The 27,106-nt window shown below is 38.1% G+C and overlaps 1 protein-coding gene across 4 annotated transcripts; it reads right to left on the reverse strand.

The window, feature by feature from the left end:
- Window positions 1-2,932: 2,932 nt before the first annotated feature.
- On the reverse strand, window positions 2,933-26,915 carry LOC145993955 (uncharacterized). Of its 4 annotated transcripts, none has more exons than XM_083129945.1 (3): window positions 26,705-26,915; window positions 16,106-17,820; window positions 2,933-3,815 (listed from the first exon to the last, which is right to left on the reverse strand). In XM_083129945.1, exon 2 carries the CDS (start codon window positions 17,683-17,685, stop codon window positions 16,111-16,113), a length of 1,575 nt encoding a protein of 524 aa, XP_082986071.1. In that variant the 5' UTR covers window positions 17,686-17,820; window positions 26,705-26,915; the 3' UTR covers window positions 2,933-3,815; window positions 16,106-16,110. The 4 variants fall into 4 exon arrangements, with proteins under 4 accessions (XP_082986071.1, XP_082986069.1, XP_082986072.1 ...); XM_083129943.1 differs by having other exon boundaries at window positions 26,680-26,915; XM_083129946.1 differs by lacking the exon at window positions 26,705-26,915 and adding an exon at window positions 26,559-26,649.
- Window positions 26,916-27,106: the final 191 nt, after the last annotated feature.

The following is a 27,106-nucleotide window of genomic DNA, read 5'->3' on the forward strand; positions in this document are numbered from 1 at the left end:
GGGTGAATTGACAATTTTTAAAAATAATGTTTGGGGGTTTTCTCCCTTCCCCCTCCATATATACGCCAAATTTGCATAAATTTTGCATTTTGACATTTTTTCGGGGGGGGGGGGGCGGGGGAAACACCATTTTTTTTTAAAGAAAAGTATTTTTGAGGGGATTTCCCCCTCCATATGTACGCCGAATGTGCATAAATTATATATCGTCTGAATTTGTGATTCATTCTGCGTACAACGGTATATCTTTCATATCTCTAGGGCATTTAGTTTCTGAGCTATAGTCATTTCAAGGTACCGCTGCATTTTGAAGCTTGAATCAGTGGCGTGCCGACCATTCCTTTTGGGGGTACAACTCAAGTTACATTGGTCATATGATAATAATGCAAATATTTTTGTGTTCCTTACTTGTCAGCGATCATTTCCATGTGCATGTCGACACTGTCATGTACTTTTTTCTTGGGGGGAGGGTGTAGGAACCAAATTTTTGGAATTTTGAGAGTTAGCCCCCTCCCCCGCCACATATACACTGAATTTGCATAAATTTCATTTAGTCTGAATCTCTGGTTCATTCCGCATACAACGGTATATCACTCATCTCTCTAGGGCAATTAGTCTCCAATCAACACTCAGTTAACTGAAACTCTGCATTTTGCTCAAAATCGGCTCGGGACAGAGAGGCTTACATGTGAAAAAGGCCTTGGGTCTCAAAAGGTTAAACGAAAACTGGTAGATTTAAATGGCATAATTCCAACACTAAATTTATGTATTAAAATTCTGAACTGCTTTGAATAGTTACAGTTTTCAAGTATCAGTGGGAATCGATGAGAGTATTGGCACTAGCATTGGTTCAAAGTGTTATCAGCAGGGCTCGGAAGTTGAAGACCTTAAAATAGCCAAAAAAGACCTAAAAATATCAAAAAAGGACCTAAAAAGGACGTATAAATGTGATCCAAATTAATTAATAACTTCAGTTATAATTACATATTTAATGAATAAAAAAAATACAAAATTCTCATGGCATGGAACACAGTGCGAAAAACTGAAAGCTTCAAAACAAGAGAAAGTTGCCACTTCCAGAAAATTACGGTTAAAGGACCTACTTCAGTCATCCAAAAATATATTTATTTATTTCTTTACTGCAGAAAGGATGTTTAAGAGGTGATGAACTGATGATGATTCGAATTGAGAATGGGCAGTAAAAACGTAGTTGAAAGAAGGTGAAGTTGCAAAAAAAGACGTTAAGACCTAAAAAAAGGCTAAAAAGGAACAAGCCAAAAAAATGCAGAAAAAGGCAAAAAAGGACAAATAAAACCCACCTTTTTCTGGCCTACATGACCCAAAATTAACATATATTATGTTGGGCCCCGTCTTCGGACACTAGGAAAAAAAAAAAGATTTTTCCTCAACTTCCGACCCCTAGTTATCAGCTTACCCTGAATTTAACCTTTAGTGGACAGAGCCTTGAGCCTTGTATGCGTGCAAAGCCTCTGTGCATGGAAGCTATTCAAGCATGTGCTTTTTCAAACTTGCTGCAACGTACAAAAAAAATCGTAGCACGGGAACTAATTGTCATAGAGTTTTTGTTTTCTTTCAGAATGACAGGGCTTTTAGCGAAGTTATACATTGTACCTCGCAATAATTAAAGTTAATAGAAGAAAATGGTATTCGGCATGCCCCTGTATCCACCACAACAGCCCAAAGTGAATGACAGAAATGTAGTGTGTAGCAGTGGTACATTATTACATCCATGTAAAGTTTCGTTGAAAATAGGATGATACTTCTTTGGGGAAAAAATAATAACGTATAAGAGCAGCAGTGCTGCCAGTTTATGGAAAGAATTTTCAGAATTTTGCTTCTAGCGTCGACCCTATGAATGCTGGGGGGGGGGGGGTGCACAACAAAAGACCTCTCCTTGGGAGGACATGTAAAAGCTGTACCCCAATTTTAGGGGTGAAAAAATGCAACATTTTCGAAAGTTGTAATTTCCAGGAAATTTTGAAAATTGGGCCCTTGCCCCTGGACCCCTAATTGTCACACATTGTTAATGTGTTCCTTTGTTTTTATTATTACATTTAAAAGTGAAATAGGTATATCAGAAAGAACAAAAGTGGTGGTTGAGGAGTTATAGTGGAATCTATAAGATATATTTCCCAATACTTGTAGAAAAACAAAGGATTTTTTCAAACAATGGTTATATTGTTTTGTAATTTCAGTATGTCATACCTTCATATGTATACTAATGACCAAAAGAGACATAATATCATGTGATTTTCAAGAAATTGCATGTTAATTGCTAAGCACGTGGTGCTTGGAAACCTCTTTCCAGCCATCCACTAAAGATTTAAAGTTCCCATAAAATGGAGAAGGGAACGAATAATGAATAGATAAAACAAATGAAGAAATGATCAATGTAATATCCATGTCTCTCGAGAATTCTAACTTGGGATGTCTTCGCTTTGTAGCATGGTCTGCCACAGAGGATGAAACTTAGGCTCTCACATAAGTTATGCTGGGTTGGGCCTCCCCAATGGCACAGTGGTAGCATCGTCACCTTGTAATCAAGGGGTCCCGGGTTCGATACCCCGGTGGAGGCACAAAGTGGTTTGGATCCCACTTTAAACTGTAGGTCCAGTCCCAATTAGCCTTACTAAATGGACTTCAAACACCAACTCAATCAATCAATGGTTATGCTGGGTCATGAGAGGTTCTCCTGATATTTACTGTTTTAGTTTTCACAGGGATTTTCATTATTTTTCAGCAAACCTAGGCATGATCCAACTGTTACCCTTGATGATTATGCCATAATTTATTTATTAATATTTAATTTCAAGTATATGTATTAATTAATTAGTGTCTAAAGTTTCTCACGATAGTTGAGAACCACTGCTCTAGCTCTAGCACCACACCTTTGCAATATGAAAGAAAGAACATATTCTCTCAGAAGTCATATATTTATTGACAATAACACACCCATAAAAGTTTCAGCATATTAAAACAAGTTACAGAGTTGTAAAACACTATTGTATGGGAAATTCTTGGCAAGTGCACACACATACATCATACAGTGCTTTAACACACCAAAGTGAGACTTATTATGTGCAATATCTACTACATAGCATTTACCTTTATCAAAATGTGCAAACATCTGAATTTAGAGCTTAAGGGATTTAAATTTTCAGTTCCTTCTGTACTGAAACACTACATGCTATCAATTTTACATTAACAACACTGACCATAAACACTGTATCCTTAAAAATATATAAATATATATTTATCTCTACATATATTTCCATGTAGTACATATTCACAAAATTTTAAAAATCCTACATTCTTACATTTCTAACATACACAATATTATAACAAATTTCTCAGTCAGACAAATAAAAAAAACTCCACAAATAGTAACATTTATAAATAAAAAAGAACTTTTATTGTACGCACATCTAATAGTTATGGACTATATGTATCATTAGCTTGAAACATCTGATATGTCTCTTTATTAAGTTGTGCTTGAACATATAATACATTGCTTTATATGATAAACTTATGAACAAAACTAATCAAACTTGAACTGAAAACACTCATGATACCTTAATTAATGAAGCTTGAAAATCCTGAAAACATCACAAATATTACACAGTAAAAAGCAATCACATTTATACTTGCAGCAAAACTTGCTGTTACCTTTGGCTATTTGCTGTGGTTGATTTAGAATAATATTCATTCTTTGTAGTTTGAAAAAAATATTGGCACTTTTCAAAACAACTACAAACACTACAAGATGGAAATCTTAATAATCTTCAGTCTTAAATTTCCTGCAAGAGAAATGAAACACAAAATGAGTTCATTTAATTTTCAGAATGTAAGGCAATGGACAGGAACTGATACCAATACTGATTCACTGGTATTGATTAGGGCTGAGCCGATATTGGTACCGGAGAGTATCGATTGAAATTTAATTACCGATGCAGGCTGATACTTTTCTGGAGTATTGATATCTCGTGGAGTCCGCAAAAAATTAATGTGTCACTTTCGCAGCATCTAAATATCTTTAACATTATGCACAATAAATAATTTTCAATATTTTAGCAACAACATTATGGAGAGATTAAATGATTAGGTGAATAAATAATTATCTCGTGAAATTATGAAAATTTTAAGGTGATAGCACAGTTCCATTGGAGTAAGGCACCCAGATTTTGGAAACAACAAAACAAGACATGTTTATTGTTTTCCTGACGTAAAAATGGGACAAAACAGGACGATAAAATGTGCACATTTTATTATGAAAACAGATTTGCCATAAATATTTATTATTTCTCTTGTAGTCTACAGTTATAACAAGCATAAAAACACAGTTTTTCGTTTTTACATACAAGAAAAATTAATATTTATGTTTGAAACTAATTAAGTAAATAAATAAATACTGTGTAAATATGCATATATGAACTGCACTCCAACAAAGAAGTCCTTTGAATTAGAAGTCATTTTACTGATCAATGTATCTTCTTCATTATAACTTATTTTCAAATAATTTTGTAAAAGTTTACACTGAAGTTCACCTTCACATAGCTTTCAAAGTTTGTACTGAAAGCGTTCTTGTCATCTGTCCACAAACAACTTACGTACGAAAACACTCGTTCAGTGGGGGCATTAGTTCGAGGTAAACATAATATTTTATGAAAATTGTAATATGACGCATGATTGGCATTGAAATGTGAAATAATTTCTACCCAAAAATGCCACAGTTCATAACAACAGTAAAGAAGCTGTAATGTTGCAGTAATTTTATGTCAATAAGTCATTTTCACAAAAAAGGAATGTGTCCCACTTCATGTTAAAAAAATCTCTGCTAAGAAGGGATGTCTGGTCACCTTATAGTGGAGTACTTACATATTAAAATTAATGAATATCCTTAACAACTTTCAACTGTTACAATGTTCAAGTACCGGCATCGATATCAGTAGAAACTGGTAAGAGTATCGGCTCAGTCCTATCAGTATCATAAAGTATCGGTTTGAGTTTAATCACATATACTTTTCTGGGGAGGCATCAAAATGTCACATGGCACTTTTGCATCAGTATTGTGTGGAAAAATGGATTAATGAAGCATATTGTAACGCAGTGTTTATATGTTAAAATTTATAAAGAGTTTAAATACCTTTAAATTGTTACAATGTTCACGTATCAGTGGGAGTTGGTAAGGATATCAATCCAGTGATATCGATCCAGTCCCATATGACATGCACTTTAGTTCACACATGTAAACCTTGTATTTTCTGCAGCTAAATTTGGGGAATACCTTCTGCCAGACATTTTATCTACTGTCAGTAGTGCATCTAGACAAATTAAGAGTAAATGTGTATTGTCTACAATTATATTACACCTTAGAGTTCCCACATACACTCTGAATGTATTTTCCCTGAGTTTTCCAGAATGCCGGAGTCAATGTTGCTGCAAACGGTTGGTAGTTGCAGTCACATTTCCCCTTCCATGCAATCTCTTTCCCTTTGATGCATTCATTGAGTCACTACTTGCTCAAGAGAATCCTGGGACACGGTATTGAAGATTTTTCCCCGAGAATTTAATTTTATTTAAATTCGCTGAGATTTCCAGGGTTTCCAGATGATTAGAACTCTGTATTTGACCTTCTTTTTGTAAAATTTCATCGCATTTCATAGTAGTAGGAAGGCAACTGAAACGAGAAGGATTATGAAGTTAACCCAGTTTCTTGGCTTCTGTCCTTGTATTTCTCAAGTTTTGTAGAGATCAACAACACAAAACCACTGCTAACAACCTCTTTCAAAATGGTGGGGACTAATGGTTACCAGAATGTCCAGGAATTTTGGAAAGGGGAAAATGACATCTCATCTTTTCTTGTATTTGATATATTTTTTAACTTTGACAAAACTTCTCACCCTCTCCAATGGGCATGCCACTGTTATACGGCATACAGTTTTAGAAGTGATATTGTGCAGGGCCACGCAGAGCATGTCCTTGGCAACCAGCCAATGGTAGGAGTGCACTGTCGTACAGTTAGGAAACCGTGGCATGCAAGTTAAACGCCGCATCCTGTAGTTTTCTTGAAAACTCGCTACTTTAAAGTTCGTCATAAGATGGAGCAAAATATCTTGAACCTGACTGTCCAAGTGCTATAAATTTCCGTTGCCTACAGCCAGAGTTAAAGTTTCTCGAAGAAACACTGGGAAAGAACCTGTCTCTACACATGCATAATGACCCTTTCATTTTCCTTCCGTTTCCTCGTTGTCACCGTGTTGACAGCTTTGTTGTGCATTGGGAAAACAATGGGTATTAAATTTGTCTCAATATACACAGAGACCCTTCATTGTCGTGGGCGTTCTCCAACTTTGCGAGTCTGAGTCAGTTTGAGTTCTTATATACTGCAGTTACATGATATTATAATCACTGTACTCATACATATATACTGTGTATGCATTATAAAAAAAAAATGTTAAATTGGACACAGTGAATTCTCTCTTTCCCTTCCGCTAGAAGTTAGTTTGGCAACAGCGCAATAGCACTGGCTGCGTATTGGCTGAACTTATGTTCCTTCTAAAAACGTAAGCCGTATAGATATTATTAATTATTGATGGAAATTATTATTTTTTCTTCTTGTGGTACTGGTATGTATTTCCACAACTGACTGTAACAGTTTCACTATTATATTAGGTCTGCTTATCATGTATGGATTAGGTGGCAGGCAGCCCTAGGCAGAACCTGAAACCGAGCCTGCAACGTAGTGTTTAATTTTAGCATTTATTTATTATTCTTACCAGTAAGAAGATATACTTTGTAAGACTTTGTTTTTATGTAAAGTAAACATCTGGTTTCATACCTTTAGACAAAATCTTATGCCGTGTGCTGGAACAATTGCATTAAAATCCGATGTATTTATTATCAGAAGGTTTTATTATATCAATATATATTTAATTGCATTATAATTAGAATGCAATGACCTCTAGCATATTTATATTCTATTTTATGTTACTCGCCAAGGGTATTAAAAGAAAAAGCACGAAACACATAATGCACATTTGTTTAATTTAATTTCACTTTTTACCCACTTTTGGCTAATTGCAAAGCTGAAGATGAAAGGTGATAAGATAAAAAGATGAAAAGGATAATCAAAAACATACATGACAAAAGACAACACACGCACCACAGAGGATTAACTGGCTGTGAGGCCAGAGGCTCATTAGTCTGCAATAAAGTGGTGTAGAAGAGAGATTGACATTTGCGTTGATCTCCATCTCCCACGAGAGATCCCTCCCCTCAATTTTTTTTTGTTTTCACCAATCCAAGGAGAATTCGCGTTCCATTTCAGCTGCTTTCTTTACCTCCGAGGTGACATGGAAGCCTATCGGGGCACTTTTGAATTTGAATTTGAATTTAAAATTTTGGGAGCGTCAGCACGTAGGCTATTTTGCTCCCGTCACATTATACGGGGGCCAGCCCCTTATCATTACAAATAACAACTCTAACGTTGCATAACTAAAAATGTTAAAATGTTCTGACTTCTGATAAAAGCTGAGGCTGTAAACGGGCACTCAGCACACACAAGGACAAAAACAGGACAACACACACAAAATTATACTGGCCACAGTGCCAGTCGCCAGAGCCTCGTTAGTCTCTTGTCCAGGGTGCACTACGTGGAAGTGATGTTGACTTTTGGGCGCCTACATGCAAGGTACCCCTTACACCCCTCGGGGCACTTTTATCATTCATATTGTCCCTCTTTTTAAAAAAGCTAATCCATACATCATCCAAATTGCCGTCGTCCCGGTTCAGTTTATTTCTGTTTCCCGCACAAATAAGTGCCGTTTCGTATACATTCCTATCCAATTTACTGTTACTTCTTTCGATAACATCTCTTTTTATTATTCTATGCCCACTGTTTATTATATGCTCTGCAAGCCCTGTTTTCGGATCCCTTTCTTTGATATTCTTATCATGTTCCCCCCATCTAATACATATGTTCCGGGTGGTTTGTCCAATATATTCCATCCCGCAGTCGCATTCGATCCTATAAACCCCTTTTTGTTCATCGGGGCTACTTCGGATTTTTACCCCCTCCTATAATCTGTTAAATACTTTTCAATATTTCTAGGGGCAAACGTTTTAAATTTAACAAAACTAGAACCCCCGAAAGTCTTGGGTGATATGTTGAGCAGGGGACATAAATTCGCTGTAAAGAACGAGCGTTTTGTGAAAGAAGAGTATGTCATCGCCACGGAAAAAATCATCGGGAAGTTAGACGAGAAAGAGGATAAGTCCAAAGTCAGACCGAATGTACATGAGATTATTGATGTTTGCTGAGTCAAATTATTGGAGGGTGCATGTCCGGAAAGAGAGAAAAATGACCGGAAAATTAGGGATAATACATAGTGAAAAAATGGGCTAGGGATAATAATGTGGTATTAATAGAAAAAGATGTGTATGAAAGTAAGTTAGAAGAATGTTTTCCGAACAGTGATTTTGAAATGGTTAATGGGAACCCAATTAGCAAAATTAGAAATGAGATTAGACGTGGGATAGAAACCAGTATAACCTTGGGCAGCAGGGAAAACAAAGAAGGTCTTCAAAGAAGCGAAAGAGGGGAATATCCCCACAGCATTCGGCATTCCAAAAATGCACAAGGCACTGATCCCACTTAGACCAATAATCCCCACTTATGAACACCCAGGGTATGGGTTGGCAAAAGAATTCATTAAAAGAATGAAGAAGATTAATGTTAACACCCAGTATAGCGTTAAAAACTCCTTTGAGGTAAAAAAGTCAATTGAAAGGTTAGAAATTGGGAGCGATGACCAAATTAGTAGCTTTAATGTAATAAATTTGTACCCTAGTGTACCGAGAGAGAAAGCCGGTGACTGTCTCCAAAGGTAGCTATTAGACCATGGCGTGGATATATTAGTAGCATTGGGAATACGTCAGGTGGTTTTTCTTGTAACCGGGTACAATTATTTCCACGTAAACGATAAGATTTTTTGACAAAAACAAGGGTTAGAGATGGGCAACCCGATATTGGGTTTTGCGGCAAACATTCTCTTGCATTACCTAGAAAAAACTGTTATGGAACAAGTGGGAGTAAGCATAAAATATTACAGTAGATATGTGGACGATATCCTTATTATTGGAAAAGAAAAAGATCTAAACACTGTTTTTGCGGAGTTAGAGAAACAAGATGACAGAATAGGCTTCACTAGGGAGAACTCGTTAGAAGGTAAAATTAACTACCTAGACCTAAGGATTACTAAAACTGAAAAGGGAATATGGACGGGGGTGTTTCATAAACCCCTAGCAGGCAATCTTTATATTAATAAGGCATTGGAACATTCTAGTACAGTCAAATCGAATGTTTATTTAAACTTTTTCGTAAGGGCTGAGAGGATATGTAGTAATGCCATAGAAAAAGAAAAGGAAATATCATGGATAATAGAGGTAGGATTGAAGAATGAATTTTCCGAATATGAATTGAATGTGTTAGCCAGAAGTGCGAGGAAGAATATTGCGAAGGAAAACCCGATTCTGATAGCACGTTAGGAAAGGAGGAATGTGAGAAGGGAGAGTTACATAGTAAAATTCATTATGTTGGGATACCGTACTGTAAAGGACTCACGGAGAAAATTGAAAAAACAGTGAAAAAGTATGGTGTGAAATGCGGGACGAAAGCCCCTAAAAATATTGAAAAGCATTTCACAGATTATAAGAGGGGGTAAAAATCCGAAGTAGCCCCGATGAACAAAAAGGGGATTATAGGATCGAATGAGACTGCGGGATGGAATATATTGGACAAACCGGCCAGAACATACATATTAGATGGGGGGAACACGATAAGAATATCAAAGAAAGGGATCCGAAAACAGAGCTTGCGGAGCATATAATAAACAGTGGGCATAGAATAATAAAAAGAGATGTTAACGAAAGAAGTAACAGTAAATTGGATAGGAACGTATACGAAACGGCACTTATTTGTGCGGGAAACAGAAATAAACTGAACCGGGACGACGGCAATTTGGATGATGTATGGATTAGCTTTTTTAAAAAGTGGGACAATATGAATGATAAATGTGCCCCGATAGGCTTCCATGTCACCTTGGAGGTAAAGAGAGCAGCCGAAGTGGAATGTGAATTCTCCTTGGATTGGTGAAAACAAAAACAAAAATTAAGGGGAGGGATCTCTCATGGGAGGGGAGGTACCCCACCACTCCGTAGCGCTGCGCCAGCTGCTCGCACGCTTCACCTTGGCATGGAACTAGGGCTTTCAACGGCCACTCAAGTACACCGTAGTGGTGGTTTTAACTAGGGATGACCAGATCCGGATCCGGATCCAGTACTTTCGGATCCGGATTCGGAATTTTCGGATGCGGATCTGTTTTGCCATCCCACATGCGCTTCTTTGGAAAGTAAGAATGTGTTTATAACATATTGTTACCTGCTAATATATATATATACAGACACACACACACACACACATATATATATAGTGTGTGTGTGCGTGTGCGCGATTTGTAATTATTAACACACTTACAAGGGAGGTCTAAGTCTCCCCCTCCGATTTCCAGGAAACTTGGCAGGTGTATAGAAGGGCCCAAAGGAAGAAATGCGTGTTTTTTTTGTTTTTTTTTCCGGCTAAAATCTGTTTTAGGGGGCAAAACCTGCCTCAAATGTCAAGATGAGGAGAAATTGAAGTGGGGATCTGATCCCGAATCCACGTAAATATGGGATAGGAAGAAACAGGGGGCATAGGGTCTTTCTATACACCTGCCAAATTTCATGGAAATCGGAGGGGGACACAGGGGTCAGATGATCCCCACGTCAATTTGTTCTTATCTTGACATTTGAGGCAGGTTTTGCCCCCTAAAACAGATTTTAGCTGAAAAAAAAACCCAAAAAAAACACGTATTTCTTCCTTTGGGCCCTTCTATACACCTACGAAGTTTCATGAAAATCGGAGGGGGACACAGGGGTCAGATCCTTACTTCTATTTGTCCTCATCTAGACATTTGAGGGGATTTTGCCCCCTAAAACAATTTTTAGCTGAAACAAAAAAACACGTATTTCTTCCTTTGGGCCCGTCTATACACCTGCCACGTTTCATAGAATCGGAGGGGAATACAGGGGTCAGATCCCCACTTAAATTTGTCCTCATCTTGACATTTGAGGGGAGGTTGCCCCCCCTAGAACAGATTTTTAGCCGAAACAAAAAAAAAACACGTATTTCTTCCTTTGGGCCCCTTTATACATCTGCCAAGTTTCATGGAAATCGGAGGGGGACACAGGGGTCAGATCCCCACTTCAATTTGTCCTCATTTTGACATTTGAGTGCATTTTGCCCCGTAAAACCGTTTTTTAGCGGAAACAAAAAAAACCACATATTTCTTCCTTTGGGCCCGTTTATACACACACCTGAGAAGTATCATGGAAATCGGAGGGGGACACAGGGGTCAGATCCTCACTTAAATTTGTCCTCATCTTGACATTTGAGGGGGGGTTGCCCCCTAAAACAGTTTTTTAGCTGAAGCAAAAAAACACGTATTTCTTCCATTGGGCCCCACTATACACCTGCCAAGTTTCATGGAAATCGGAAGGGGACACTTAGATAACCTCCCTTGTTGTTAGTCTTACACTTTGTAATTATATAACACTGCATATATTATAATGTTTTATTTTAATTTGTAAAACTGTAACTGTAGAACAATTGTATAATTTTTGTATAACATTTCTATCTTGTTATATGTGTTAAAGGTTTCATCCTGGAATGGAATGTCTCACATTTATGTGTTTCAATGGCATTTACAAAATCACCTCTGACATTTTATGTTAAACAAGTAAGATGATTTTTGTGCACGAGTGTGTTAGCCGATGCGTAGCAAAGTATTTTAAGAACAACACTTGAAAAAAATTCTTGTAGGACTAACTAATGAAAAATTTCTTTGTAATCGAAGATCATAATACCTTTTAAGGTGTGGTAGTATTATAATGGGATTGAGATACGAAACTCTCGGATCCGGATCCAGATCGGGAACTTTCGGATCCGGATCCAGATCCGAAACTTTCGGACCCAGATCCGGAACTGGAATTTTCAGATCCGGATCCAGATCCGTAACTTTTGGATCCGGATTTTTCAGATCCAGATCCGTTTGGCCATCCCTAGTTTTAACATGTTTTATCGAGAGTTTTAAGGGTTTTTAACAAAGATAGTTTTAATTCTGTATATGTCGAGCACTATGAAGTGTTTTTAACCCAAACCTTTCACCCAATATCCTCACATGACACTTCTCCGATTTGGCTTGATGTTCCAAGCCGAAAATACGACCACCTGAAGAAGGAAGCAGTAAAGCTTCCGAAAAGTAGTTCACATACGAATACATACTCACTTACGTAAGTAGACCAATTTCAATACTCTAACGTATTTTTGTTTATAGATAGTGAGTAACAAGCACATAACCAATATGCTAAAGAGGACAAGGCTCTCATTATTATGTTTTCACTTCATTCTAAAAAAACAAAACAAATCACTGGCTTGGTAGCCAAGCATGCTAATTGGTTGACTTTCGATCTCACCACTGAAGTTCTCAGGTTCAAATCCTGGTATGCACTTGCATGTTCTTTGCAAGTGTCCCTTCATCAATTTCATCTGATCATCCCTCATTCTCACCATTGCGATTAGCCAAAAGTAGCAAAAAAGCAATGATAAATAACAATATACAAATACGAAAATCAAATAAACAAATAAAGATTAATGCACTGTATAGTACACGGTCCATCGCCACGGTGGCTTAGTCGGTAACACGTCTGACTACCATGCTAAAGGTCCCGGGTTCGATCCCCGGCCGGTTCAAATCCGGGAACTTTTCTAACGATGGAAGCGGCCCCGGCACCCAACCAGTGTCGAATAACATGGGTACCTGGAGGAAATCCCTGGGGGGGGGGGGGTAAAGGCAGTCAGGGGCGTGATGCTGATCACATCACCCCCACTCACGACCGGATCAAGAAAGTGTGGGGCATTACCCCCACACCCCCTATATGCCTTCATGGCATGGTGCTAAGCACATGGGAAGACTTTACCTTTTTTTACCTTTTTTATAGTACATGGTCCCATAACATGGCAAATAGCATAACAGGAAACATAGAAGAAAAATTGGCCGTTAAAGTGAGTACTAGTTTCTCCGTATTTATATACTACCGCGTCTCTCTTTTCCCATATTGTAGATTGGTGCATGTTACTCACTATTAAAGAAAATAAATAAATACGTTAAATAGTATTGATTAATTTAAATACTTACGTGAGTGAGTATGGAGTCTTACTGAAATCATGGAAATGGGACATAAGTTTGCTATCAAAGGCGAAAACATCGAGGAAGAGGAATTTATTATCGCAACGGAAAAAATCGTGGGGAAATTAGATGAAAAAGAGGACAAGATAGAAATTAGACAAAAAGTATGTGCTGTGATTGACAAACAAATGCAAACCGAAATTAGGAATGGTTATAGAAACAATGGTAAAAGTAGGACACAAAAAGAGGAAAAAGACAAAAAACTCTGAGAAAGGCTATGTAAGGTGAAAAAATGGGTTAAAGATAATAGTGTATACCTGATCAGGTCTGATAAAGAAAATGAAATGGTAATAATGGGGAGGAAGGAATATCATAATAAGTTAGAAGAAAGCTTCAAAAACAATGATTACGAAGAGGTTAAGGGAAACCCGATAAATAAAATAAGAAAGGAAGTAAGGAAAGGTATAGAAGCTAGTATCACTCTAGGAAGCGGGGAAAGAAAAGAAACTTATTAAAGACGTTAAAGAGGGCAACATTCATACTGCTTTTGGTATTCCTAAGACACATAAGACCGGGGTTCCACTTAGACCTATACTCCCGACCTACGAGCACGCAGGGTACGGGTTGGCTAAAGTATTAGAAAGTAGAATCAAGAAAATTAACAAGGACACACATTATAGTGTCAAAAACTCTGTTGAGGTTAAGAAATCCATCGAAAGGTTAGCGATCGGGAATGAAGATATGATTAGTAGCTTTGACGTGATAATTTTTTTATCCGAGCGTACCTAGAGAAAAAGCGGGAGACTGCCTTCAGATGTGCTTCTTGGAAAAAGGGGTTGAAATTCTCGTCGCTTGGGAATATGTTAGGTGGTTCTTCCTTGTAACCGGTTATAATTATTTCTATGTCAACTATAAGATTTTCAGACAGAAAGAAGGGTTGGCAATGGGCAACCCAGTATCGGGTATTGTGGCTAGCATTTTCATGCATTTTGTAGAAAAAGCTGCTTTAGAGCAAACAGAATGTAGTTTAAAATACTACAGGAGGTACGTCGATGATATTTTAATAATCGGAAAAGAAAAAGAGTTAGATATTGATTTTGACGAATCAGGAAAGCAGGAAAAAAGGATTGGTTTTACAAGGGAAAACCTTGCCGACAGGAAGATTAATTTTCTAGACTTAAGTATCACAAAAACCGATAAAGGAATAAAAACAGGGCTTTCCATAAACTGCTAGCTGGTGACTTGTATGTCAACAAAAAATCTGAACACTCTGGAAGGATTAAGACAAATGTTTTTCGTAATTTTTTCATCAGGGTGGAAAGGCTATGCAACAAAAGAATAGAAAAAGAAAAAGAAATTTCATGGATAATGGAGCTAGCCTTAAAAAATGGGTATACAAATCAAGAAATTAATAAGGTAGCTAGAAAAGCACGAAAGATCATAAAAAGGGAAAACACCAACGACTCTACTGGGAATGCAAAGGAGGATGCTGAGGTAGGGAATTTGATTAATAAGGATCTTTTTGTCGGAATCCCTTATTATAAAGGGGTTTAAGAAAAAAAATAAAAAAAACTGTAAGGGAATATGGTATAAAATGTGGTATGAAGACCCCCGGAACATTGAAAAACATTTCACTGAATATAAAAAGGGGGGAAGGGGCAGGGAATCCCTGAAGAACATAAAGGAGTCTATATGATACAATGCGAATGCGGCAAAGAATACATAGGACAGACTGGATGGAAGAAGCATGCGCATAAGATGGGGAGAGCATGCCAAGGATATCGGGGAGGGAGTACCCAAAACTGGTCTCTCTGAACATATTATTGAAAGTGGGCATAAGATTGTAAAAAACGAAGTCATTAAGAAAGTTAATAATAAATTAAATAGGAATGTTTATGAAGCCGCGTATATTTGCACAGGAAATAGGAATAAACTCAACAGAGACAACGGTAATTTAGAGGACGGATGGATCAGTTTTCTTAAAAAATGGGATAAGGCAGTGAAAACCAGATGCTAAAATGGGTTTCCATGTTACTTCGGAGGTCATCAAAGCAGCAGAAGAACGAGAATTCACTTTGGATTGGTGACGTAAGTGATAAAGGAGGGAGCTTCCAGTTAGGGTGGGGGCTGCTCACATGTGTAGGCCTCACAACCAGCCTGGGCTCGTAACGGCCACTTGGGATCCTTTTTTAGTTATTTTATGTAAGTGTGGAGCATTTTTACAAAGTTTTTAACATGCTGAGATTTTTTTATGTGGGAACATTGCAGAGTTTTTGTAAGTGTTTTTAACCTTAACCCTTAACCAAATCCTCATTCAACACTTCTTTTACGCGGCACTATGCTCTGTGCCTAGAAACATTCACGAACCTAATGAAGGGGGCAGTCTGACCTCCGAAACGTTGTCCTAATAAGACTCCATACTCACTCACGTAAGTATTTAAATTAATCAATACTATTTAAAGTATTTATTTATTTTCTCTTTTCCCAATTATGAAAACTGTGATATTTAAATTTTTCAGCATTTTGCTGGAGGTAACACATCTGTATATTTTATACTCCAATTCATGTTATCATCATTCATTCTAACTTAACCTACAAAAATAGGCAAAAATACAAATATCATTTAAATAGCATTGGAAAAAAAATGAAAATTTAAGACAAAGATCTGTTATTAATCTAATGGTGATGTTAATTCTGTCAAAGTTCACCAGACACAAACTTTTGGAACTGATAGTTGGAGCTTCAAATAAATAATAACTACACATTAGCATATTACTAAATCATAATAAAAAGATTATACATACCTGATTTACACCAGAAGTGGGGGAGAGCACAAAGTACTTCTCTTAGGATAGAAGCTTCCTCGGAAACTGAGCGAGAGGTCCCAATTATTTTCCTCGATTTCCCTGCTTAGTTCCATCACATCCCTCTCCATTACTTGGCCCCAGAGGTGAAGGTCGCCAAGCTGTTTCAAATGTTCACACGAGTACACAAGATTCTTCAGCGCTGATCCCCCCATTGCACACTGGGATTTTATATAAAAGGATCGGAGCTTCAAGTTTGAATTTTCTGCCAACGCATCAAGAATAACACAGTCACTGAATACTTCCACACACTCGCCGTAACTTTCTTCTTCTAATGTGACTTCCAAGTTTTCTAAGTTGGCTGCATACACGAGGAGCGAACGTAAGGTTTCTGTGCAACTGACTCTAACGCGGCAGGTTTTCAAACAGGGCAGCATCGGTTCCTGGCAATCCCACATACCTTGCAGCTTGGCACTCAGTTCTCCCAAAGACGGACAAAGTTCTGCAAGCATATCCAGATCTATTGAATGGATCTGGTCAACCAGAACTAACTTTTTCAGCTTTGCCCCATTCCTGATGAGATATTGTTCTAAAATGTGAGCGAAACCAATGAAGTCAAAATCAACCGTGAGGGAGGTGAGATGGTCGAAAGCAGCTATGTTGATTAGGTAATTTCCTCGCGTGTAAAGGCTTTGCAGGCTTGGAGCTACTCTTTGCAACTGGACAGTTTTCTCTTCTGGTAGGCAGGTGTCCCACAGATCTGTGAGTTTCAGTACAAGGTCATGTTTCTTGTGCAACAAATTAATAATGGCATCTCCTACATTGCGGTAATAAATGAAACCGCCAAGAGATCGTAGATTGGGTATGAAAAGGAGAAGTAAGTAAACGCCCAACTCGGAAGTGTTAGTGTCCTGAATCCTCACGATCTGCAAGTTTTTGCAACATTCGTTAACCACACGATCATCCATCAGTGACAAATCGTCTTCCAAGAAATCGTCGGGGTTCTGCAAGCATAACTGCTTTATCCCGTTATCGTCTACAAGCCAAGATGATGTCATATCCAATTGTTCCAGGTGGTGACAGTGACGTCCTAAGATTCGCAGGATTTCATTGTCGCAAATGCTCCTCAGTACCAGAACTCGAAGATTCGTCATGTGACGTAGAGTTCGATGAAAAGTGACATTCATTGAAGAAATATACTCAAGGTCGTTTCTGGGGTTCACCCTTACCCTAATGCTGAGTTCCTGCAAACCAACTGCATTGCAATATTCTAACCTGGTGAAAAGTCCGACACACTCTTGAACATACACATTGTTCTCCTCATCCACGGCATTTAGATGAGTTATGGACTTGTCTAGAAGAACCTGAAGCAAATCGAACAAGGCAAAAGTGTTGTATTTATAGATTCTTGTCGCCAACTGCAGCAAATGTTGCCTGATCCCTGCATGCAATGAAGATAATATCAGCTTCCGCAGCTTTTCAACTGATTTGGACGACTTTAGGGCTGCATGGTAGAGTATTTCTGTCACCCTGCATACACAGAGGTAGTACAAGGATTGAACTGGCATAAACGGTGGCATGGCACAATCAAGTTCTGATACTCTTAATGCAAAAATCTTCGAGATATGTTAACTTATCGTCACCACTTTCTGATGCAGTGCATGCTACATACTGGCATTGTAAGTTCAAGCTTTGTTTACTCTGCTTACTTCATCCTGGAAATGTAAAAAAATGGTAGAAACAATAAAATGAATATATGACTGGTAAAAACAAAATTTATTTCTGCAAGACCTAACTGATATCTACACATAAAACAGTCTTGCTAGTGAAAGTCATTCTTCTCTTTATTTTTTTAGGCTAAACTAATGAGCACATTATTCAAGACTCATAACTTGACGTCTCTTTCAGCAAAATTTCTGAAGTGTCAATTTTTCCAAAGACTCAAGTCTTAAAGATTTCTCCTACAGTATTAAAGAGAATCCATTTAGATTGATCGATTTACTTTATTTTACTTCACTTCTTGAGCCACTTTTGGCTAATTTGCGAAGATGGGGATGAGTGATGAATGGACACTCACAAACATCCATGCCCAGGCCAGAATTCGAACCCGGGAGCTTTGGTGTCATAGCATGATGTGCTAACCACTCCACCACAGGGGCCAGCAAGAAAAAATCCATTTAGAATGAACCAGTCAGTAGTTTTGTTCTTCTGTGAGCCTATTTTACATTAGAAATATCTAGACAAATGCAAAATCAATTTTCACAAAATTTGAAATGGCTATATCTTTTTAAAATTCAGAATTTCAGTGTGCTTCTTGAAAATGAAACACACACACAAATAATAAATTAAAAGGTATTGCTGACAGACACTGAAACATGCTACCATGGCTTAACTGTATTGTTTAAAACTTACAAATCCATCCATGTAGAGGGTGAGTAAAAAGAAAACAGAATGGACCAACTTTACATTTTTAACATAATTTAACTATTTACGATAGAAGAATGTGTAAAGTATCAGTGGGCAAGACAATTCTCAGTTATACTAAACTCATGGTACAACATAGGCTATGAACAATTTTCAAACAGGACATCTTAATAATTCATTGGGAATGACTGTCATATTAAATGGATGCAATGAAATGGTCAGAGGTTTCAAAATTGTTTTCTTTCTGACAAATATAATTTTTTGAATAGCTATGGTGAAAGGAAAAAGTAGAAATGGCCTTTATTATCTGATAAATGTTGCACTGCCATCATCTTCATATTTAAATGGAGCGGTAATACAATTTTCATGCTTTTTAAAAAAATATATAATATGAAAATAAAATATTACTCGTTGGTCACTTATATTTATGTACAGACAATGATGAGGTATTGTCTACTTTGATCCTGGACAAATTGCACAAAATATTGAATATCATCCTGCTGTGGAAGTCATCCACATTTCACTATATTTCTTAACGTTAAAGATTTACTTGAGGATTTATTTGTCCTTTTATAACTCCTGCCATCATGTGGCATATTAATTAGTGTAAACGTTGATGAAAGTATGGATGTGTCATTGTCCATTGTGTGAGTACATTCAAATAAAGGCCGACACACCCGTCTCTGCCGCTGCACAGATCCCAATTTTCGACTCGTATCCCTTGTGCTTGTGGACTGGCTAGCTAGTAACTAGTGTTGCCAACTGTAATAATGAAGCACTTTTTCTATCATGGAAGGAGAAAGGCAAAGTGACGGTGAGTTTTGTTGGATTGGAAGCACCATATTACTATTTTAAGTATTTGACCGGTTTGACGTTGTGTGTGTGTGTATTGCATGTGTGTATGTGAAAGTGCATGTGTTTGGTTAGTGACCATTAAATTCCATAATGCCTCCAGTACTATTGTTCATATTTCATCACTTTAGAATTGCTCAAAAGAAATAAATTATGTGGATGCATATGTGAGGAAACTAAATCATAATTGGCAGCTTGCTACAGCATTGGTAAATCCAGGCAATCAATGTACAAACACCACAACTTTTTAAGACAGATTTCAACTATACCGCGTGAGGCACCTAAAAGTACCACCTGAAATAGCGAAGAAACCAGAAACAGTAGCGATGTGAGGTTTGCGGGAAACAATAATATCAAATGGGGCTCGTAAATCGGAGGTATGGGGTGGGTCGAAAAATATCGACAAATGGGGCATCTGGAGCAAAGTCATATTTTTTTAAATGGAACGATATACAATAACATGCATAATATAAAAGAGCACACGCAGAGAAACACAACGCCGTTGGTCTCATGCATCTACTGCACATTAGAGGTCTGCACGGGCCTAAATTGTAAGGCCCGAGTCCGGCCCGGCCCGAGGAAAGGAAACCCGAACCCGACCCGAGTCCGATAATAAGTAAACATGAGCCCGGCCCGAGCCCGAAAACATAATTAAAATTACTTTCCAATTCAGCATTTGAAAAAAAAATGGGCACTGATGTACTTCGTTAACTAGCTGTTATAATAAAATGTATTCTCATTCTCGAAGTAAACTATAATTTCAATAATTAAAAATTATTTTTCGACGACAATATTCGCTAACAAAATAGCCACGAGGCCCGGGCCCGACCCGAGCCCGAGAAGTTCTGGTTATTTATGGCCCGAGTCCGGCCCGCGGGCCGGGCCGGGCCTAGGCCCGAGCCCGTGCAGACCTATACTGCACATAGGAACGAAGATATGGCCATGTGAAAATATGTAAACAAACTAACAAGTGGCCCACTTGACCGCCAGTACCACGGCATGTAAGACTTCTCAGGTGCCTGACAGAACTGCCTTTACGCAGAGCAAGTTTTGATAGCAGGTCCACGAGATCGTGTTAGTTCATAGCAAGCAGTCGTAGTGGTAAGAGCGAAGATTATGGTGTTCACAAACATAGAAAAAGCGGACATGATCCTGATTTATGGGGAATGCCGAAAGAATGCCTCAGAAGCCTACCGTGTGTACGCAGAGAGATATCCGGACAGACGACAGGCATCTCAACGTCTGTTTGGTAAGTTATTTATTAAATTAAGAGACACCGGAAGTGTAACACCACAAGCACGTGTGCGGAACAAGCCAACTACAGGTGAGGCAGGTGCAACAAATGTTCTCGCCGCTGTTGCTGTGAATCTGCACGTTAGCTCCCGTGAAATTGCCAGGGATGCTGGGATGAGTCAGCAATGTGTATTGCACATTCTGCACACACACAAGTTTCACCCATATCATATCTCCCTCCATCAGGAACTTCACGGGAATGATTTTGTGGACCATGTTCGGTTTTGCACATGGTTGTTACGACACGACACACCCGATTTGTCACGTATCCTCTTCACTGACGAGGCAACTTTTACCAATCATGGAAATGTCAACCTAAGGAACATGCACTATTGGTCGGTGACAAATCGGCTTCGCCAAGTGGAATGCCAGCACCCATGGAGTGTGAATGTGTGGTGTGGTATAGTGGGTGAACATCTCATTGGCCCTTTTTTTATACAAGGGACACTGAATGCTGACCGATACATACAGTTTTTACAACATGAACTGCCTGTACTATTGGAGAACATACCACTTCAGACAAGGAGGGACATGTGGTACCAACATGACGGGTGCCCAGCTCACAGTGCAAGACGCGCTACAGCATGTGTGGAAAATACATTCCCAAATCGTTGGATTGGACGTAGAGGGCCTGTCAAATGGCCGGCTCATTCCCCAGATTTGTCACCGTTAGACTTTTTCCTGTGGGGAAAGCTGAAGGACATTGTCTACCGGGATGTGCCAACAACTCCAGAGGATATGCAACACCGCATTACTGCGGCCTGTAGGGACATTCCCTACGAGATGCTACATTCTGTGCAACGATCTTTGCGTGGGCGCCTCGTTGCCTGTATCGCAGCTGACGGCCACCACTTTGAACACACACTTTGACAGGTTTTAGCTTCTTACGCAGTGGTTCTTCGACATACTGTCATGGTCATCTTCATTATGCTGTAACACTGTCAAATACATGGTGCTGACGATGCCTACTGTATTTTTTCTTCCTTTAACACGTTCTGTCTTCATCTTGTCCAATGGCTTCCGACATCTCATACTTGTACATGCCGTGGTACTGACGGTCAAGTGGGCCACTTGTTAGTTTGTTTACATATTTTCACATGGCCATATCTTTGTTCCTATGTGCAGTAGATGCATGAGACCAACGGCGTTGTGTTTCTCTGCGTGTGCTCTTTTATATTATGCATGTTATTGTATATCGTTCCATTTAAAAAAATATGACTTTGCTCCAGATGCCCCATTTGTCGATATTTTTCGACCCACCCCATACCTCCGATTTACGAGCCCCATTTGATATTATTGTTTCCCGCAAACCTCACATCGCTACTGTTTCTGGTTTCTTCGCTATTTCAGGTGGTACTTTTAGGTGCCTCACGCACCTTTGTCAGAATATGTTACAATCAATAATATTTCTGTTCCACAATGCACATAAAAACTTGTGGCAGCAATCTAGGAACTGTAATGATCGAACAATTGAAACATGTTTAATTCTTGTCTGGTAGTTCTCGGACCGCACAACAATGATGGAGAACGTTTTTCCTCAGTAATCTTCACATGGCTGTCAATTGTCAGCAGAATAAGAAAGAAAATTTAAAGGGGGGGGGGGGGTGGCGATATTATTGTTCTAAACTAGTTGGTAAGAAAAGACTGCATCTGCTTTTTTAATTTCTTCGTCCATAATTTCCTTATCCTGTCATCGATAATCTAAACTCTGTTGCGTTAAAGGTATGGAGAATAAGGTATAAAATAACCGATTGTATGCAAGACAATTATGAAATTATACAGAAATATGTGTTATTACGATAAAATTGAAGAAATATGTTGTAAAAACACTAAATTGGTAAAATATGTCAAAACATACCTTATCAAGTTCATCTATTTCTGCTGATTTTCATTAGATATGTAAAGGGCTCACCCCATTATTCGATCCAATGCCAAAATAAAAAAATATGTTATAACAGAAAGTCCCAGGCCCTACTTATAATCATTCAATGATGTTTATAACCTCTTACTCCAACATTTTCAAAAGAAAGGAGCCTGCCCGATGGTGCAGTGGTAGCGTCGTCACCTTGTAATCAAGGGGTCCCGGGTTCGATACCCGGTGGAGGCACATAGTGGTTTGGATCCCACTTTAAACTGTAGATCCAGACCTGATTAGCCTTACCGTGCATAAAGTGGATTTAAAATCCCAAGTAAATCAATTTTCAAAAGAAAAGTACCGGAACAAAAATGTGTATTGACGGAGTGAAGCTCATATGAAACACTTTAGAATTGCTCAAAAGAAATAAACTATGTGGATGCATAGCATTTCAACTCTCGGCTCCGGCACATGTTCTTGTAGGAATTGTATGAATGAAGCTGTTATATTTGCTGCTTAATGTGATGCATATCTTTTTCTTTGTTAAAATTGGCATGCTTTGATGGGTAACAAGTTCATAACAATAGAAAAAGCCACGTGGCTTATTGTCTCGTAGCAATATATGACCTTCTTATTCTTGTTATTGTTGCAGAAGCCCGGATCGTTTGTAAATATACAACAAAGGCAGCAGACTGTCGCCCATCACAAAAAGGCAATAATACTGCTTAAGGTGTGTTTGTGGTCCAATTGTTGTGGTTTAACACGTTTACAGGTTATTAAAGTGCGCGTCAAATCTCCTGCATATGGCGATAGCCAATAGCAGCGCACTGCAGCGGTGCCATGTCGAAATCTCACACGGAAAAGAGACAGCGTGGTTGAGCGAAACGTCTTGTCACGGAACTAAGCAACGCCGCACGTCTGTGATTCGCTGGCGCTGTTCAGCCGTTCAAGGCCATATGCAGGAGATTTGACGCGCACTTTAGTTCTCAAACTAGTGGTAGTGTCAGTTGTGTATCACATGTCATTGCAGTTCCAGTACCAATGTGGACGGGCTTATTGGGAGTGAACAGTTAAAATGCCACCAGGGCCATTAATGTAATGGAAAAACAATACATTGTTTACTTTATTTGAAATCACACAAATAATGAATCACTATGAAGAAGTCTTCTTTGCATCATTTTGGGTAATTTTAGGCATGTGTTAGTCCATATGTTATAAAGCCACTTGTTAGTACATATTAATCCCAGCCCTGGTTATAGTCAGTGCTCGAAAAGACATCTTCACAGCTAGGCGCCAGTTTTAAAAAACAATTGTGCATACTATAAGAAGCTGATCATTATCGAATTCAAAACAGTTTAATTACGAAGTGCTTGCCAAGAGAAAGAGGGGGTGGGGGACAGAATAAGAAATCGTTACTGATTAGTATATGGAATGTTCACAACGTTGATAAAAAAAATAATTAGCTAACTTACACTGTACTGCAATTTGACCTTAGAATCTTCAAAATTTCGTACATGCAAATTTAAAAAACGGCAATATAAGAGCAAAACATCACAGTCGCCATGGCAACCTGGATTTTTCGTGCGCTGGTTATAATGCATGGCATTTAAAATTCAACATTAGATAGAGCTGATTTCTTTAATTTCCTTGTTATACGTAACAGCTGTACCTCGGTGCACTGTAGCGATTTTTCTATCAAACAGATTAGCAACACTGGTTCTCACGTTCAGCTGCACCGCACGTGGGTCAGACTCTACCACGGCTATCACAATATTATCGAGACAATACCATTAGAGCATAGATTCAAGTGGGTAATAATGCATTATGTTCAGGGGTAATTCAGGTGCCAGCCCCTGCCACTTTCTTCAGGAAACAGTCCTCCTTTTTTAAAAGGTCTAATAGAACCATGAATGCAACAAAGACAAAGCTATACATTATAAAACATTGATTAATACATGATTGGATTAAAAGTAATTAATGCACCAGAGTGGCTTTCTCTACTGTATCATTGCAGATTTTAAAATTCAGCTGGCAACATTCCCAAAACTTAAAATGCATATTTAATATTCTGATTTAATGATACACGTGATACAGAAAAAAAAAGTAGTGGAAATTTCCACAAGAGAGCGGAGTGACATCACGCTACGATGCCAGGGGTCTCGGGTTCGAATCCCAGCCTGGGCATGGATGTTCGTGAGTGTCCATTCATCAATTTCATCATATCATCACTCATCCCCATCTTCGCAAATTAGCCAAAAGTGGAACAAAAGCAAAGTAAAATAAAGCAAATCAATCAATTCACAAGAGAACTTGAAATATTAAAACAAGAAAGAAATTTTTTTGAGAACTGAATTTGAAAATTCAGGCACCAGGTGAAAATTTTCACGTGCCGTGTATTTTTCTACCCCTGATTATGCATACATACAGTTATTAAAAAGCAGGACAATAAACACAAAAATCTAAATTTAAAAAAAACACAAATGTTGATTCAACCTGTAGTATCTTATGTTGCACAAGTTTGGACATTAACTAAAAATGAACTCCATCTCTATATATTGAAATGAAGATTATTCAGAAAAAAAATATGAACTCTTACAGTAAATAATGATTGAAGTATCTGTACAATCGAAAAAATAAATAATATACTGGACACTCAAGGTATTGCTAAGTTTTGTAAAAGTGGGAAGATAAGAGACTCGGACATATAGGAAGAATGGGATCCCAAGTTTGATCCTTAGTGGATGTTGGGATTTCACTCATTGCTTTAAGTAGGGGTGGGGAGGAAGGGATGTAAATAATCCATCCACAGATCATATTGCAGTAGCACGGGCAGAGACAATTCCATACAGGTAAAACAGCAACAGCAACAAAATCAGGTGAAGCCAGGGCTGGTAGAGAAATGGGACAGTATGGCAGAGACCCAGGTTAGAATCCTGGTTGAGCTTGCAATTTCCATTGAAATTTCTACATAGTAAATCTCCTGTGTGTATCAAATTGTAATCGGAAGGAATTACCACTTTCAGTACTGATTCCACTATAAACAGTAAGTCCAGTCCTAGTTAGGCTATCTTAAAAAGTGGATTTCATGAAAAATCGTCTTCTACCAATAGGGGCACTTGATAACAACGAACAATAATATTTGGAATTACTATACCACGATTCTACACATATTAGAAACAAACATTAAAATGATAGGACTAGGTGAACATCTTTGTACACTAAGTATTTCAACTGTGCCATGAAAGCACATAAAGAGAGGTGTAATCAAGGGGCCTCAGGTTTGATACCCAATGGAGTCACATTGTGGTTCGGATCCCCCTTTACACTGCAGGCCCAGTCCTGATTAGCCTATCTGTGTATAAAGTGGGCTTAAAGCAGAAACCCAAAAAAGAAGTGGGGGGGGGGGTAGAGGCGAGGCTCCACATTTTCTTCCTATAAGCATGGAAGCATAGGATTGAAGGTGCATGGTGGAAGAGCCAAAGCACATGAAGAGCTGTAACACTGGATGGAAGGTAATCTGAATATATGAACACATTATTCTTGCATATTTTTTGTGAAATTATCTGCATGTTGTAGTGGATTTTGCGAGTGTAAGAACTGGAAAATTTCTTGAAATGACAATAATAATTGTACAGTATGATGTAAACTGCATGACACTGCTTTAAGTATAAACTGGCAATTAAAGTGCCCGAGAGCACATAAGTGATTCTCTAGACATGTAGATATTATCTTTAGTCAACATGACTTGTGTTCGGGAGCAGAACTGTAGATACAAGCCGATAATACGCAAATTTGTAATTATGAATGGAAGCTATAGTACTCTGAATCTATGACTTTATTATTTGCAATGAATTTCATACCAATTACAGCAAGGCAATGGAATCGTGTTACTTGTACTACAGTTTAATCAAAGTGAGCAATTTCTTATTTTTATACAAAAACGGGGAAATTATCACCCTGCATAAAGTACGAAACGATCACGCGACTACAAAACAATTGGAAGTCAACGACATGTCATTTTTTGTATACTTATGACATTCCTGTTGATAATTTAAAGACACTGTTATTATACGACAATAGGAAAAAAAATAGTTAATACGAAAGCACACTTGTACAATATATTTCACGATATAACTCTCGCACAACTCACCAAGTATCAAGTTTCGCTTCTTTACCTTCAATTGTTAAAACACTTGTCTTGCGTAACTAATATGCAATGCACGGCTTAGATTTTTGCATTAACTCATATTTGGTCTCTTAAAGCATTTACCAGTCAGGATAAGGCATATGGATTCAGAGTTAATTTCTGTTTATATGTTACAGGTTTATTTAACATTACAATATAATGCAATGAAAACAGACTTGCAATTGATTCGACTCCTACAGCTGACAACATACGTGAAATAGTCCTGTACGTACAATCTAGTTATACATAAACTATAAAATGTTACATTTTTGCAGTAATGAATTGGAGGTATAATTTAATGGATTTTTTCTTAAGAAGCCATCTATTAGGCTGCGTTTTGAATGAGCTGGAAATATTCATGCTCTCATGTGCAGAATATATTCATGCGCCT

Source organism: Lepisma saccharinum, chromosome 10 (genome assembly GCF_977018435.1).
Source record: "Lepisma saccharinum chromosome 10, izLepSacc3.1, whole genome shotgun sequence".
NCBI lineage: Eukaryota > Metazoa > Arthropoda > Insecta > Zygentoma > Lepismatidae > Lepisma > Lepisma saccharinum.